The 15,973-nt window shown below is 38.9% G+C and overlaps 1 protein-coding gene across 1 annotated transcript in view; it reads right to left on the minus strand.

Annotated features, from left to right (window-relative positions):
* Nucleotides 1-460: 460 nt before the first annotated feature.
* The window catches only part of LOC124776474 (clavesin-1-like), a 236,978-nt gene continuing 221,465 nt past the window's right edge, over nucleotides 461-15,973 (minus strand). The window contains exons 7-8 of the mRNA XM_047251487.1: nucleotides 2,606-2,750; nucleotides 461-752 (exon numbers count right to left, since the gene is read on the minus strand). Coding sequence (XP_047107443.1) covers nucleotides 691-752; nucleotides 2,606-2,750 — 207 coding nt within the window. The 3' untranslated portion in view covers nucleotides 461-690. The remainder of the gene's footprint in view (nucleotides 753-2,605; nucleotides 2,751-15,973) is intronic.

The following is a 15,973-nucleotide window of genomic DNA, read 5'->3' on the forward strand; positions in this document are numbered from 1 at the left end:
AGAAGCATTTGAGAACAATTTTTTTTTTTTTTTTGAGACTTAAATACAGAATATTTCTGGTTTGTAAAACCCTAAAATAACCAGTGTTACAAAAAACAGTGTTTTCCTGTTGTTATGACAGTGGTGGTGGTGTAATAATGCCATATAAGATATGAATAACTAAAACTGATTTTTGGCTGCAATACTTTTTTTATTTAAAGAACCATTTAACTCAGCTGAGAATTATTCTTATGGATCGTTACCAAATGTGTTTCAAAATTTTAACTTTTTTCCCTGGTATATATGCTGCCACCTCCACAGACAGTGTACTGCTGTTCACTAATAAACTGACATTCCATTCAAAGAATTATGATGCCTTACAGGGGTCGTATCATGTAATATGTAATATGGCTGTGGGGTAACTGTCACTAAGAAATTAATTTGGTAGTAGGGCTGAAGTCTGTATATTTACAATTCAAACTGATTTTTACTCTCATTAAATATTTATTAAAATACATTTGTAACAAAATTACTTATACTCAGTATAATACAAAAATTAAATTTACAAAAATCAGGCACACTTGGCAATGCAGGAAAAGATTCATATACAACAGTTGCAAGACTAAGATGTATAGATAAGGCACTACTTAAAGGCACTTCAACATTGGCCAGCATCAACTATTGTACAGTAATTGCTAAAACATGTTGAATTCAGGAAGAATCTGATGGGAGTTCTTCCTCATCTCCTCTTGTGTACCCAAGGGACTTCAGCTCTGAAACACAATTTACACTGTAGTTAATTAAGGTACAATGATGTGAAATCGGGATAATTGTACTTGTTATTGGGAATATTTCCATTTGAAATTTACATATTTTAAAAAACTTTGTCTCCAAATTGTTTTTTATGTGTGTGTGTGAGTGAGTGTGTGTGTGTGTGTGTGTGTGTGTGTGTGTGTGTGAGAGAGAGAGAGAGAGAGAGAGAGAGAGAGAGAGATGGAGAGGTTTCATATTAACATGGTCCAGCATCCAGTTTAGTGATATGTATTAATACAAGAAGAATGACTCCCATTCATGCAGTGACTGAGTAGTGCTGTTGATTAACAGTAGCAGAGACAAAGTAGCATGGGCAGTGCTGGCAAGAGATGGGGTGAATTAGGCAAGCAACACAGGATGAATAAATGTTTGGCAAATTAATAAGTGCTAAAGGATATTTTTTTAAATCTAATTTGGTGATGAACTTATTCTGGACCACTCTCAAATGGACACACAAAATTCCATTTACAAAATAGTTATTTGTAACTGAAAAACAATGTTTTTCATTGACAGTTAGTGTAGTATAGAACTTGTGATAAGGAATATTCATTTGGGCTGATTTCGTCTACTCACTGCAATTATCTGCATTCAACATCTCTTATTAGTTCAGAAAATTTAATAATAATAAAAATTACTTAATAATACTTAGTTTAAGTTTGTTCACATTTTTATAGCATACAATAGCGCTGCACTTGCCTTGCAGATGACACTGTTTTGAAGATGACTGCAGTTGGCTTTAAGCAAACAGTCTTCTTGAGAACTAAAAGTGTTCATAGCCTAAGGAATCAAGGTAGCTATAAAACAGCAGAAGCAGCAATGAACTATTACTATTATTATTCACTGGCTCACTGATTTCTACCCATGTACAGGCCTTTGAAAATTCAATCTTGAGAAAGACTTTTGTAAATGTTCTCCAGTACTTAAGAATTAGTAATGCACAAAATACTACCTACCTTACAAGGGAGCTGTACTTTGACATTAATAATAACAGTTGTTGTAAGTAATAACAGGGAAACTTGTAAATTTAGTAGACACTTGGCTCCAGAATTTATTGAGCTATTAAAATATATTTAGAAATATTTCTATCATTTACATCCCAATTGTGTTTATATATAGGCTCATAGTCAAATCTGAGAGAGCTGCAGAAGTCACATGGACCTGGAGTCATGGAATCACACACTGATTGCAAGAACAAATCTGACCAACAATTGTACCAATAGACTGACAGCTAAGGAAAATGAAGCTTACTGTTACTAAAAGAAACATTCATTTAGATGTGTTTCATGAGAACCTTTCTTGTCATCACATGTAACATCTGATGTTTTCATCATGTGAAAAGAAGTATTTTGGCTGCTTGTAGTGTGTGTTTTTATGTGAAGAATAATTTACTTTGAAAGAAATTGTCAGTAGTTATTTTAATTAGATTTTCTGAGGATGCACTTTGATTCACGAGAGATGACCCAAACCACATTAATAATTGTTTTAAATACATAAAAAGATAGAAGATTCTTCTTCAGAACCAGAGAAATTTTGTCCACGGTAGCAGTGGAAATTATGTTTTAGTACCATACAATTACAATTTTTGTAAGTTGTTAACAGCTGTGTTTCCACTTAATTGTGCAATTACAAGAGGAAGAAAGTTAACCTTAATCTATTTATTCATTTTACTTTCTTTAAAATAAGTTTAGAAAGTAACAAGAAATAAAATTTTATTCTATGGTTGTAGCACTTACAGTGGAGAGTTCCTCAAGTCATATCCAAGGAAGAAGGGAGGGAGAAGACATGGATGCAGTGTTATGTGAAGAGAACTTACCCTTGATGATCAGTGGGTTTTGGCTGAGTGAGTCCATCCACTGTCGGTAGGAGTACTCTGGCCTTGTGCCGCCATACTTCTCGGGCAGGAACTTGGGGTCAATATGCGCATGTAGGCTCTCCAGATTGGATCCATGTATGTGGATCTGTAACAGCCAATAGACAGTCTTCCTTCAATATTCATGGTTATGGCCCTTAAAGAGCTTGATGGTGTTGGGAATGTCTCATAAGGCCATTGTTTGTTAAACTGTATGTGAAATGTAGAAGTCATGAATTAGTGGTGTGAGATGTATTCAGTTCAAAACCAACTACGTGGTGATGAGGTAGTGCAATTAGGTCTAGAGCAATTTGAAGTGATGTGATTCAGAAAGCACTTAAACAGCAGTTAATTGCTTTTCTTACTGCCACTTGTGATTCTTATACCTAGTTCACTAGAATAGTAGGAACAATTATCCTGTAGAATATGACAATGTAAGCTGGAGATTTTCATTCCTTGCAACTAGTAAGTACCAATTTAACAGAATTATTAGTTTTTGTTAATTATCTTTGCTTTCAATGTCATGTTAATTCATGTTTTATTACTGATTTAATTAATTCCCCCATGTTAGAGCATTTAAGTATCTTGGTAGTATGATCAGTGAAGACTTGAAGTGTAAATTGGGACATCTGGATTGCTAAGGAGGAAATTACTATCTGGCAAACTAGAAAAAGGCATAAGGGAAGGCTTGGTAAGTATTTTGTCTGGAATGTGGCACTCCTTGGGACAGGAGCGTGAACACATACAAGAGGGTGATAGACGTGAGACAGTAATAACAGTGTTGTGTGTGTGGCCGAAGAGTAGGAAAGAATACTTGGTAACCAATTCAGTGAGATATTGCAAAGAGATAGTACTGAGTTGACAGCTATTTCTTTTAATTTGATAAGATAGTAGAAAGTGAGAGAACATAGATTCTAGTTGAAGATAACATCATTTTAGGTGAAATGTAAATAATAATGGACAGAGGTCAATAAAATACTGGTGTCATGTACTACAGCTACTGACAGTCCAACATTGTCTTTTGCTGGGATGACAATATTTTACTTTTACAGCAGTTTAAAATACATTTATAATCATACTTCACGTAAGGCCTAGTTAAAGGTTGGTACTACAGCATATGCACATCTATGTAGGATGGGGAGAGGGGATGTGATTTCCTAAGTTCACAGGTAGAACCAGCAAACGATAGGAAGTTGAGCAAAGGAAGACAGAAAAAAAAGAACCTCAATTAAGAAAATAAACAGAAGACTGGCTTATTTAACATAGGTGCAAAGAACTGAAAGAATCATCATTCTCTCTAATTACAAGCTCATGTAGCCATAGACTTCAGACCTGTGTTCACAGTCATGGTACTAAGTGAAGTACTGCTAACTTTGATTGAACACTTCAATTTTATACTGTGTAAATCATGATGTCAAAGTTAAAAGAGCTTGTCAGTTTTTAGTTCCTAAACTAAGAGTATCAGACATCATCATTTCAAATTTTTGGGCAAATTCAATTTCTTGGATTCGCCAAATACTGACCCCTCCAGATTTGAACCTTGAATCTGTTCCTGTAACACTAGCATATGTAATAATTTGGTCATTATACATTATGGTGGACTGATCTACAGGTAGTAGATGAATTTTGCCCTTAAGCAGAAAATAAGTGACAAGGGCTGAAGTTAAAAGAATATAAAATGATGTCTGGCAATAGCAAGAAAAGCATCTCTGGAGAAGAGAAGTCTGCTAACATATTGTTTAAATTTAGGTGCTAGGAAGCCTTTTCTGAAGGTATTTATCTTATGCGTAACTTTACACAAAAGTGAAACATCGTCAATAAACGGACATGAATGGGCCAAAAGCTTTTTGAATGTGATGCTACAGAATAATGCAGAAGGTCACAGAGATATATCAGGTAATTAATGAGGAGGTACTGAATCAAACTGGGGAGAAGATAAATTTATGGCACAATTTGACTGAAAGAAGGCATCAATCAACAGAATATGCACTGAGGCATCATGGAATTGTTGATATGACAAGGGATGGAAATGTGAGGGGTACAAATTGTAGAGTGAGACCATGACTTGAATACAGTTAGCAAGTTGATAGACAACTGTGGAGTGGTACATCATACCAGTTTTCTGACAGAAGATGCAACAACACAACTTTGTTCTTCACAAAATGAAAGCCTTGTGGCATCATCCAGAGATTGCAATGCCACACCAATCAGCTGCAACCAATGGGAGACACTCCTGAAGACATGCCCTTCATCTCAGTATAGCAGTGGCTTCATGCTTAGGCCAAGCATGCAAGAGCTCTCTCCAGTTTGTGACCTCATCTGAAGTACTCATCGTAGTGTAGGACCAATGAGTTACTAAAGTTTCTGATGAACTTTTAGTTTAGGAAATGTTGGACATTGTACCTCAAGAGGACAGTTTGTTAACCTGTGCATCAAATGATGCATACATAGTCAATGACAGTTGTAAATTATCCAGTATTCCTGTGGCAAAGAAGTGTATCAGAGTTAAATAAATAATTTATTAATTAATGTAATAAAGTCAATTAATATTTCTTGAGTTCAGTTCTTATGTGCCATCTCACCAAGCAATCAAAAAACCCATAGTTACGGCCAGACGAAAGTAGTTTCGCTTGGTCATAACAGTCCTACATATAAAAATTCCTGGTGTTGAGATGGAAAAACTACGATGGATCCAACATGTGCATAAACTGATCATGAAGTTCATTATACTCATTTGAGAGTGTTGCTCTGCTTCATTACACAATTGCCTCCCACAATATACCAAAAGATGAAGCAGAAAATTAGGAATCTCCACAAACTCTACATACAATTGGGAAAATAAGTCATCAGTAACTGCTTAAGTTACCCGATTGTAAGGCACTAATTAAAATACCAAATGATAAAGCTCATTGTCAACAGGCTTGTATCCATACAGCAGGTAGATAACTCTAATAATCTCTGATAATTACAATTGTGCTCATGCAAATAATAAAGGGTGGGTCCCACTGAAAAATCCGTGATTGATATCTATTCTTGGCCAATGTGAGTTGCAGTCACCTCTCTAAAATTGTGCCATCTACATCTACCATAGTTCCTTCCTTCCTTCAATATTCAGCACAATGTATGCAGCAGCTACTTAATGCAGCTAAGGAAACACCTGCTTTTTTTACCGAGTAGCGCCTTTCCTGCTAGTCATCACATCCACATTTACACGCTTTTCGGTGGAATCTGTTAACTCTTTCAAGTAATTGGCTGTCCAGTTTGTACGGATGGAACAGTCACGTAGGTTCAGTTGTAGCTAAAAGTGGTGGATTTCAGCCCACTGCCAGAATACTATGAAGATGCAACCAGTCTGTAAAGAAGATTGCTTACAAGATAATCAGGTGACCCATCTTATAACATTGCTCAAAAGTGTAGGACCCATACCAAACAGGACTAACAGGGGATATTGAATACATACAGAGAAGAGTAGTGTGGAAGGTGACAGGTTTGTTTGACCCGTGGGAGAGTGTGACAGATACTGAAGAACCCAGAGTGGCAGATACTCTGAGATACATGCAAACTATCCTGAAAAAACCTACTTACAAAGTTTCAAGAACCAGCTTTAAATAATTGATGTAGAAGCGTACTACGACCCACTACATGTCACTCCTTTAGGGATCATGAGAAGAAGATTAGATTAATTACAGCCTACATAGAGATGTTTAAACAATCAGTTCTTCCTGTGCTCCATAGTTGAATGGAATGGGAAGAAGCCATAACAATTAGTACAGTTGGATGTGGGAAGTCCTCTCTGCCATGCATTTCAGACTGATGTGCCAAGTACTGATGCACTTGTAAACAGAAGGCACAGCAAAATAACTTTTAGATATACTTCCTTCGGAATAAGATGCATTTATGCATGAATGAATGAAATTATAGAATATAAATGTATGAAGAATATAGAGAAAACCAAGTGCAATAGTTGAAGCACTGATTATACGTCTCCTCGGAATGAAGAAAGAAATCATTAAAAAATGGACATGCATTCAGAAGGAAGAAGACAAACCTCCATCCACCGAATATACAGATGTAGGTTTCCAAAAGAAATTCTGCAGGTCAGGGAGCCGCATCAATAACGCTAAGACAGCTTCAAGACCTAAGGTCACACTGGCTCCGATATCGGCAGATTCCGCCGATGGCCGACATTGGCTGGAGACAGCAGATTTTTTCACATCAGTACACCACTATGTGCACAGCCACACCGTAGCTGATCTTATCTTCTGAATGTACAGACTTCAGAAGACAATCGGCAAAATTCAAATCAGTTTGTTTTCTTCAGTCAAATCGACAGATGTTCTCGCACACTAAATATGGAGTGTGAGAAACTGATTGTAGTCTAAGAAAGAGTGAGTTTGTGGATCCTGAGAATGAAAGTATCATAATTAGGTTATAGCTTGGAATCTACGGACCGAAATCGCGCGTTTGTTCGAAACCTTAAATAAGCAAAATCTTTATTGAAAATTTTAGGTGTAGATTATAACCTCAAAAAATAATTTGTTCAAGAGAAAAGGGTCGCGTATCTCATATGCGTATCACAACTGAAGCGTACTGGATCTTTTTGTGGTAGGTTGCCATTAGTTGTCTACAAATTATTACTACTGCTAACTGGTGTTTTATGCCAGTTGGGTAGCGATTCTGTTAATATGAAGTAGTTTGCAAATTTGGAGACTATGGCGGTCAATCAAGGCCCGTACGCATGGTATCTGGGTACCCCAGAGCCAGAATGTGGTCCGCTAAGTGCTCCTCCAGGACATCAGACATTCTCCTGCTTCAATGGGTTCTTGCATGAACAACATCTTGTGGAAATCAGGGTCACTTTGGATAATGGTGATGAAATAATCTTCCAAAACCTTCACGTACCGTTCGGTAGTCACCATGCCATCAAGAAATATCGTACCTATTATTCCGTGACTGGACATTGCACACCACACAGCCACCCGTTGAGGGTGAAGAGACTTCTCGATCGCGAAATGCGGGTTCTCAGTCCCCCCAAATGAACAAAATTTGCTTATTGACGAATTCATCCAAATGAAAGAGGGCTTCGTCGCTAAACTACACCACGCATACTAACTCCCATCATGCCCCGAGCCCAACTCTGCAGTTTGAATCAGTTTGAATGCAGACCGTTCAGAAGTGATGACGATTTTATTTCATATAGCTCAATAATTGTCACCCAGTATTTTAAAAAAAATGAGGACATTCAACATTCTGGCCGTTACCCGTAACTAACGTACAAGCATTTCACATTTGCAGTGGCTTATCTCCCCCTACCATTAACCTGTGATCTTGCAATGTTAATCACTTAAATATGTTATCTAGAAAATGTATTCCCGAAACTTCATTACCCTACATTAATTGCTTTTTTGTGTTGCGATTTGTTTCGTCTTTGTAACCAAAAAAATCTTAAACTTCATTTTATTTACGATGTAATAATAAACTTGTCACAAAACTTGTGAACTTAGAATACACTGAGTGCGTATGGCAATTCATATGTTAATGCAGACACGCATCATAAAACAGACAATCGCTTTACAACACTCGTTTGTACTAATCACATTACTGTACTGAAGATCTGCAGAAGTCACAGTTTACATAATACTAGAGTTATTTTGCTTATTATTGGTAACATATACATAAATCGGTTCCACCTCGTCCATGGATGATCTGGTCACCACTAAGTCCTTTAGGCTCATTTTAAACTGCACGTTATTTGTAGCTGAACTTTTTATGGCTGCTTGCAAGTGTGTGAAAATGTTTGTTCCTAAGACATTCCAAGGCTCCCTTTCTTGTGCGTGAACACTTGCTACAAGACAGAATATTTACTTGTGCTAATTTTCCGGTGAATAACGTGCCCCGCACGCCATTTGTCCTATAACCCTTAACTGTCCCTGGATGTAAGTGGCTGATTGAAGGGCGTAATGGCGTTACGCAGTGCATTAACATACCAAATAGGAGGTCGCAGGTAACAGTCGTATTCATTAACGGTTCTAGATGAGTCAACGACCTCGGAGCCTTAAACCCGCACAACGCCGCAAAGTAATCCAGACGCACATTTGTTTTGTCTATGAATACAACACGCACGTCATGCTGAGACTACTTGTCCAGACAACACCACCTGCAGCCCGGTGCCATTATTACCTGCGAGTCCCGTTACAACACACTGGCCCCAGGCGCGGCGCCTCGCGTCTGACGTCACAGCTTCCTGCTCTGCAGGTTTCGCGTATTTGGGACGCTGACCCATCGTATGCTTTTCGTGCTGGTCCATCCGGACGTAAATGTGTGTGATCCACAGGGCAGGTCACTTACGTTCTTATACGAGGAAGAGGGGCTCTAGAACTCGTAGCATTCTGGCTGGCACCGACCGGCCGTCACCGTCGCCGAAGTTCGTCTGAAAACGCCGGCCGTCTTAATGGTCATATTGCGTCTGATCGCCGTCAGATTTCGGCAGGGTCAAGGAGGTTAGGTTAGGTCAGGTTACGTTATAATCTATTTTATGTATGAAGTATGTTAGATTTTAACCTCTTAGGGTGGGATGGATACCAGGAGGCCTCTGTCCTTCGATAGAAGTGCTGCATAGCGGCTTCTGCTACTAAAGAGGCGCCAAATGCATGTGAATGAGCTTTCCTGTCTCGTAAATAACGTGGCTAATACTGCACACTCTGTCCTAAGTTATCGGAGTAACAAGGCAGGTTTTACGAATATATGAGATGACGTGAGAAACGTTCTGTTACATTCTTGAGACAATTCGTGGTGACCTTGAAAAGCAAATTATAAACACACTGTTTTGCAGTATACGTTTAAAGTTCTGCAGGCGTACGTCAATAAACCTTCAATGACTGCCATTTAGCACACGTGTGAAGGACAAGCCTAAAGTGTAGCATAACATACTCTGAAAACCATTGCTGAGCGGGAAACAGCCATTCAGAAGGTCGTCTACACCATCGATGTCCCGACACTTCAGTGGGTCAGGCAGAATTTCGCTATTCGTCTGAGCCACATCACTGCCAAAGATAGCAGGCATATCTGTAGTGACGTTTACATGTTGAATAAAATGTGTGGGGTCGTAGTTTGCAACCAATTTACGTTTTTTTCCCCATATAGTTCAATAATTGCACCCTGTATGCACAATGCTTCCTTTAAGGATTTTTCGCTTTGGATCTATGGTACTAAAGTGTCTTCATCTGTACTCTGCAACACACCGTGAAGTGCATGGCAGAGAGTACGTCCCTTTGTACCAGTTACTAGGGCTTCTTCCCATGCCACTCACATATAGAGCGCGGGAAGAACGACTATTTTAATGCCTCTGCGAGTGCTGTAATTATTATAATCTTGTTCTCATGATCCTTGAGTGTGCGATACAGAGGTGATTTTTGTGTACTCCTAGTTTCATCATTGAAGTCTGGTTCCTTAAACTCAGTAAATAGGCTTCCTCGGGATAGTTTGTCTTTCTTCAAGAGTCAACCAATTCAGTTCGTTCAGTATCTCTGTGACACACTTCCGCAAATCAAATATTCGTGCTCCCTGCCTCTATATAATTCAATATCCCCTCGTACAGGTCCCACATACTTGAGTAATATTCTAGAATGGGTCGCACGAGTGATTTGTAAGCAATCTTCTTTCTAGACTGATTAGACTTCTCCAGTATTCTGCTAATAAATATATCTAACCTAGATGGTACAGGGATTATAGTCGAGATGACATTTGAAGAGATCAATGAACTTAAAAACTATTGAAAAATCTGATTACAGGTTCCCAAGGTTGCCCTGAATCAGTCCAAGTGAAAGCCAGAATTGTGCTCTTAACATTCCAAAATAAATTTCTTTTCCTTTTCTTGCTCATTATTAGGACTTACAAAATTCAGTTCTTAAACTGTGTTTATTATCATCATTCATATTACTGTTGCTGTTGGCATCGTCGTTTTCAGACTTAGTTTACTTTTGACTTCTCACAGTTTCAAGCTTCGTTACTCTGTCTTGTTCTGTCTTCTGTGATGTGACTGTGTTTCACTAACACCGAGATGTCCGAAAGAAAAAGAAAAAATGTAAGTAATTAAATTAAAATGTTACACAAAAAAGAAATACATCTGTTACCAGTCCCTACCTGCACAATTTCTTCAGAAATACTTGCAAAAGAAGTTTTGGAAGGGACGTATACAATATGAAGTTCGTATTCTCATATGGAAACTAAACGAGGCGCTTGCAGGAGGAAAGCAGGTTATTCAGACGTATTGTAGATCAAAACTAAACGCTTGAATAGAAAAAAATTGATCCGTTGTTCATTGCTAATTCAAAATCTTTCTCGAAGTTTACTCTTTTTTAGGCTTCTTTACAGAAAACTAAGTAACTAGAAAAAGTACAGCCCTGTACTGTAAAAACGGAAGAAAGGACGAATCTCACGATTCTCTTGTAATGAACATACATTTACTCGACTGAACATTAAAGATATTCAACAGGCTGTGACTCTAAACACTTTTAGCATTCTTTTTTGCAGACCTCTTGCGAGAACTCTGTTTTCTATTGTGCCTTTTCTTGTTTGCATTTTATTTCCCTCGTGATAATTATCATTTATAGCTTGGCTTCTTACGTATGTGTGTTTCTAACTTTTTATTATGAATTAGCTGCACAACCGCATCGTTTGGTAGTTGGTGCATGAAAAGAAAGAACTATTAAGTAAATAATATGTCAAAAATAAAACTTCTCAGTTTACATTAATGGATGCATTTTGCCACTGTTTTATTATTATGGTTTTATTGCATACCTGCTTTAGTTACTAAAATGTTTTTTTATTAATCCACGACCCATTTCAAGTTTTGTATTGAAGTTATTTTCCAGTGAAATCCGAGAACTGTATTTTAGTGAAGTTTAACGTCCCATCGACTTGAATACCTCTCGAAGCTCTAGCTCAATGGAAAAAGGGTGGTCAGAAGCGGCCATGCCGATGGAACCATGCCGTCATGCGCCGCACGTTGTTTAGGAATTTAGGAAAGCAACAGAGAAACCCATCGGTAAGTCGAGAAGGGAATTCTGTCTCCTCCTTCCAAAACCAATCTGCCACTTCGTACAGTCCCACAATAAAATATTTTAGTCTGCTCTCGAGCCTTGTCATATTTTTTTAAAATTTAGAGTTATGCAGTATTTGTTGTATTGTACTATTGCTGCACAATGAAAATTTTCGATTTGACTTCAATACACATCGCACCCAGAAATATGCCTGCTCAGATGTCAGAGCACAGTTATCAGACCCAGTCAAGTGGTTGGATCTGTTACCGATTCTCCTTCCTCCCAAACAAAGCAACAGTCTCCTCCAAATCTACAGGAGTGTCTCTCCCAGGAGAAAAACTAAAGCACTGCTTCGCAGTAGTTACTCGAATGAAATATTGTCCTGCGGGCTTGACCAGGAAACTTACGAAAATACGAGTACGGACAGCTAACGAGAAATTTATGAACTTGCAAATCGCAATCTCGATTCACGTCTTCCACAGTTTCAATGATTCACTTCATGAGAATATTATAAGACCGCTCTGGCTTGACCCAAATCCTTCAACTATGTAAGAGTTCCGTCTCCAGTGACCTCTACGTCGATAACCTCTGAACTCTAGCATTTATTCCGTCTTCATTCTTTATGCTTGCAATCTAATGGGGAGGCACAATGATAATACACTTCATCCATATTCGGCAGGGCGGCGGTTCAAATACCAGTACGGGCGTCCAGATTTAGGTTTTCTACAGTTTTCTTAAATAGCTCATGGCAAATGCCTACGCGGTTCCTTTGTAAAAAACGACGCCAATTGTCTCCCCTACCCTTGCTGATTATCTCTGAGACTGTACGCATTCGCAGCTGACCTGTTGACGTGGCTGACCCAAACAGGTGACTGCCATGGGATTTTTCTTGGTTTGAGAGCTAGGACGTGACTAACTATGTTTCATACTAACACCAGAGCAGCCCGAAAGAGGTGGAGAGTTTCTGGCTTCGAAACCAACTGTATCGATCGGACGAGCTAGCCTGTCACGCGCAATTCTCTTAATTTCGATGCAACTACTGTGGTCTAACCACAAAACTAAAATTTAGATGGTCTTCCAGCAATTTATTTTGTTACGAGACATGTTTTTTAAGTGAGTACCGTTTTGAAATTAAAAAAAAGACGTGCTAAGATATCTCAATTTTATTTTTACATGAAAGGCTGTACGTTAATCTACTTTTCTACAGAATTTCCGTCAATAATGAGGCACTTGTCATAACGTTGTACCAGATTTGAATACCCTCCTCATAGAAGTCTGCCGCTTGACTTGTTAACCACTGCATCACCACTGTTTTGACTTCGTAACCGTCTTGAAGACGCTGACCGCCCAGGTGTTTCTTCAAGTGCAGGAACAGATGGTAGTCACTGGGCGCAAGATAGGGGCTGTACGGAGGATGATCTAGAGTTTCCCATCGAAAAGATGTGATGAGATCTTTGATCTGATACGCCACATGCGGACGGGCATTGTCTTGCAACAAAACGATGCCCTTACTCAACTTCCATGGACTGTTGCTTTGATTCTGGTGTGACGTAGGCCACCCATGTTTCATCGCCCGTAACAATTTGGCATAAGAAATCATCACCGCCGTTGTGGTACCGCTCAAGGAAAGGCAACGCACTGTCTAAACGTTTGGTTTTGTGCACATGCGTCAATATTTTCGGTAGCCAACGTGTGCACAATTTTCGGTAATTTTAATGCTCGGTCACAATGCCATACAAAACACTACGAGAAACATTAGGAAAGTCATCCAGCAAGGGGGCAATCGTAAATCGTCTGTTTTCTCTCACTTTATTGTCCACTTCCTGCACCAAACTTTCATTAACGACCGAAGGACGCCCACTCCGTTGTTCATCATGCACATTTGTGAGGCCATCTTTAAATGCTCTCACCCACTTTCTTACCATTCCATCACTCATAATGTTTTCTCCGTAAACTCCACAGATCTCACGATGAATATCGATCGCTTTTAGGCCTTTAGCACTAAGAAATCTTATAGCACCCCGTACTTCACAGTCGGCGGGACTCATGATTATCGGAGGCATCTTAAACACTCAGTACACAACGTAAACAAGGAAGGATCAGACTGTAATGGCGTCAGTGCGTAGATTAAGGTACAGGCTTTCATGTGAAAATAAAATTATTGAGATATCTTAGCACGTATTTTTTCAATTTCAAAACGGTACTTACTTAAAAAACACGCCTCGTACAACCGAACAGTCCAAGTGTGAGACGTCATTTCTGAAACACAGCAGGGTTGCGGTCGCGAGTGAAGAAGAAATCACATTATTGTATTTGCTTGAACAGGTGTGTGATGTAATATGACGACAATCCGTTTCACAAAATGATCTGGCACCGAAGTTTTCCCAAGGTTTCATGTGTTTCCTGTTATGTCTTTTCCTTCTTCCAAGCTCAACATTAATCATCCAGATTCACTGTTTTATTCTGTCTATGTCCTTTCTCCTACAACCCCACTCCCACCTCCCTTAATCTCCGTCACTAAAATTGTGTGACACGAATTAGGGATAGAAAAGAAAAGTGTTAACGAAAAACATTCATTAAACAGTCACTAAAATACAGTTTTTAGCAGTCACCAAACGTTTCGGAGCTCTAGCCCCATCTTGGTGATTAAAGAGTGCACATTTGTAAGACTGTTTTTGGAATCTTCTCGTTCTTTCAACAGTTTCAAGTACGACCACAAACGCAGCCTTTATTATAATATTGTTGTACGCAAAGAACAGGTAAGTTTAAGTGAAGCTCTAAATATGTAGAAGAGAATGGAAAAACAAACGTATAGATCACAATGTGAAATAAGGAATAACGAATACCTTCCGTAGACCTTAGGCGTAACATTTGCGACAGTGTTGGAGCATTCTATTACATGCCACGGAGGTAAATCTCGCAAGCCTTTCACTTTGCGTCACAGAGAAGTAATGTTAGAGTGGCTGGGTAACATTTGGCGAGTGAAAGCAACCGAAATGCTTAGCAGACAAGATTTATCCGATGAATCGCCGCAACATGGGAGACTGGGCTGTGACTAGAAGGTGGTCTGGCAACTATTGTAGAGTTTACAGTTAACGCCAAAGACGATGATGACACTAACAGGCACTGTTCAGCCACAACTTTAGGTCCTTTTAGTGATATTTTGAACTCGCCAGGAAAGGAACCAGGCGTTGTTCGTCGTGCTGTGAACTATCATGTTTTCACAAGTGATCAGAAGTAAATGCTTAAATTATCTGTGAAATATTATCGCAACTCCTGTAGAGCAGTAATAATTTGTGAACTCTGAGAATGTACTTTATGAAATCACGAATAGTTTCGTGGGAGTTGATAAATGAGGAATGTGGGGGCCAAGAAATCTATTTTCCCTCGATCTACTCTGCTTTTGGAAATTTGAAAATAAACCATCTGAAGCAGTACTGCCACACGAATGAAGTTTTAATCAACTGCAAACACAACCGTTGCTGAGGAGAAAAGAAGCTGTCATATGTCATAGCGAATAGCTACTGATGTGTCAGAACTACGTAGAAACGGTACAGAAGTGTTAATTGACTGAGCCAAGGGGCAGGCCAGTTTATGGAGAACGAGAAGGTCTATCAGCTGGTAACGAACGCAGCTAAAAATGGAATACAACGAAGATTTGTTCCAGAAGATGAACTAAATGTTCTAGTCGGAGACGTGGCCACGATAAGTGGGTGACCGAAGATCTACACATGGGCATCAGATACAGGTAAATCCACTAACTTATACCGAAAGCACAATGGTTCAATGAAATGCAGGGTATGAAACGTAGCTCTACTGCCGAAGGGGAGAAGTGGTTCGTAATGATCATTGCAGCTGCTAACATCACTTCCATGAAAATTCGCGCCGTGCTATTACAGCATTGCGATTGTGGGGAGATCCATGACGTCAAACGCATATACTTTGGCTGCTCTAGACACAGAAAGGAATCTGACATGCTACTTAACGAGCTGGTAAAGCTGAAACAAGAATTTTCCATCGAATGAGTTGATAATCTTACCGATATCGATTATCAACATTTATAAAGATCTTAAGGAATTCTTGTTAAAAGTTGGCATTAAAATAAAAACTCGTTTCTTAATTAATCTAAGACAGACCTTTGGCTGCTGTACTTGTTTAAGTATTATCATTAATGTTAATGAAAACTGTTTTGAAGTACCTAGCAACTGGTGGAAAGGTAACCCTTATAGTCTGAACAGGCCATAGTGGCGTGTCCATATATGGGAAGACTATCTTCGTACAGTAGTTTCTG

This window comes from Schistocerca piceifrons, chromosome 2, assembly GCF_021461385.2.
Source record: "Schistocerca piceifrons isolate TAMUIC-IGC-003096 chromosome 2, iqSchPice1.1, whole genome shotgun sequence".
NCBI classification, from domain to species: domain Eukaryota; kingdom Metazoa; phylum Arthropoda; class Insecta; order Orthoptera; family Acrididae; genus Schistocerca; species Schistocerca piceifrons.